Raw genomic sequence first — 1,748 nt, 5'->3', positions numbered from 1 at the left:
GTTAAACATTATGATATATACTAATTACTTATTTCTTAATGTCGTATTTCATTCGAGAAATAATCTCACTAAATACCACTCGAGCTTTAAAATTGACCATACAATTCTTCACTCTGGCATGTTTTCCTTACAAAACATGCAATGGTGAAAAATTATCGGTAATTTCAAAGCACTCGTGGTATTACCCTCGACAACATTTTTTTGCGTCGATAAAGCTATTTTTAGTGAAGATAGACTCGAATCAAAAAAGGTGGCTCATCTCTCCCGGAATTGCTCTACTTTTCAAAAATCAAACGGTTTAGCCGCAAACGTCCAGTTGTCCAGAGTCTCAGTTGAACGTCTCTGGATTTTCAGGCTCAGTAAGACAAAACATCCTGTTTGGACAGCCGATGGACAAACCGCGTTATAACACGGTAGTAAGGAAATGTGCCTTAGAGCGGGACTTCCAGCTGCTGCCTCACGGGGACAAAACCGTTGTAGGCGATAGAGGCATTTCGCTGAGCGGCGGCCAAAGAGCCAGAATAAACCTTGCCAGAGCTGTAAGCAACCGCGATCGCTCTACCCTCCCAACCCACCAACACTTCCTTGCAGGTATACAAAAAAGCCGACATCTATCTGCTGGATGATCCCCTATCTGCTGTGGACACTCACGTAGGGAAGGCCTTGTTTGATCAGTGCATCACCAGGTTCCTGCGCGATAAAACTGTAGTTTTAGTTACGCACCAGTTGCAGTATCTGAAGGATGTGAGTGACACAATTGGTAGGCAATGGGAGCTTTAGCTAGTCTTTAGGTAGATCACATAGTCTTGTTGGACGATGGCTTCCTCAAAGCGGAGGGCACCTACAAGGAGCTGCGGAGCAGCGGTTTGGACTTCACTAATTTGCTCTCGGAGAGAAGCGCTGAAGACGACGCGAGGAAAAACGAGTTCGAAAGACAGCCATCGCAGGCCAAAGAGCGCACATTGTCGATACACAGCTCATCTTCCGTGGAAGACACGCCCCAATTGGTAACGCCCCTTGGGGAAGGTTGGAGTGGTGGTAAAGGTTCAACCATGTTGCAGGTGGAGGAGCACAGAAGCTCCGGATCTGTGGGCTTCAAGGTCTATTCCGCCTACTTCAAGGCTGGAGGCAACGCCTGCACCATTTGCTTGACGCTGTTCCTTTTCCTAGTCGCCCAGTTCATCGGCAGTCTAACAGACTACTTCATCACTTTCTGGTTAGCGCCTTTTCAACCCATCCAGGCCCTTTCAGCTGCACGCCCAATTCTTCCAGGGTATACATTGAGCAGCAGCACTTCCTGAAAGATCACCGCTCATCTAACAACACTGTTGGCGCAACACCAGCAGGAAATTCAAGCCTGCACAGCTCAAGCCCCCACCTGGACATTTGGCACTTTTCCCGGGAAACCTGCATGTACATCTACAGCACGTTGATGGTGCTGCTGATCATTTTTACGATGGTTCGCGTCTTCGTGTTCTTCAGCGTTTGCATGCGCGCCTCCACCAACTTGCACAACAACATGTTCCAGAACATTACGAGGGCGGCGATGAGCTTCTTCAATACCAACAGCGCCGGCAGGATTTTGAACCGATTTTCCAAGGTAGATGGAGGTTCACATTTAGGAATGTTTTCCCGGCTTTGGAGCCGTGGTCTATGGGAATTTCTTCCGGACGTTTCGTCCACAACTGCGGTGGACATTATCAAAGGCGATGAGGCAGTGGGCGAAGTGATCTCCCGTGCTTTCCGAC

General features: G+C 48.3%; 1 protein-coding gene across 1 annotated transcript in view; it reads left to right on the top strand.

The window, feature by feature from the left end:
• Nucleotides 1–354: 354 nt before the first annotated feature.
• LOC109536441 (probable multidrug resistance-associated protein lethal(2)03659) overlaps nt 355–1,748 on the top strand; it is a gene marked incomplete at its 5' end in the record, with an annotated part of 3,982 nt that continues 2,588 nt past the window's right edge. Inside the window, 5 exon segments of the mRNA XM_048667242.1 lie at nt 355–539; nt 592–744; nt 792–1,007; nt 1,062–1,216; nt 1,273–1,663. Coding sequence (XP_048523199.1) covers nt 355–539; nt 592–744; nt 792–1,007; nt 1,062–1,216; nt 1,273–1,663 — 1,100 coding nt within the window.

This window comes from Dendroctonus ponderosae, unplaced genomic scaffold, assembly GCF_020466585.1.
Source record: "Dendroctonus ponderosae isolate FM_Combo_2020 unplaced genomic scaffold, Dpon_F_20191213v2 Dpon_F_20191213_6, whole genome shotgun sequence".
Lineage (NCBI taxonomy): Eukaryota > Metazoa > Arthropoda > Insecta > Coleoptera > Curculionidae > Dendroctonus > Dendroctonus ponderosae.
The sequence above is the reverse complement of the archived record's forward strand: the minus strand, read 5'-3'. Positions and strand labels throughout refer to the sequence as shown.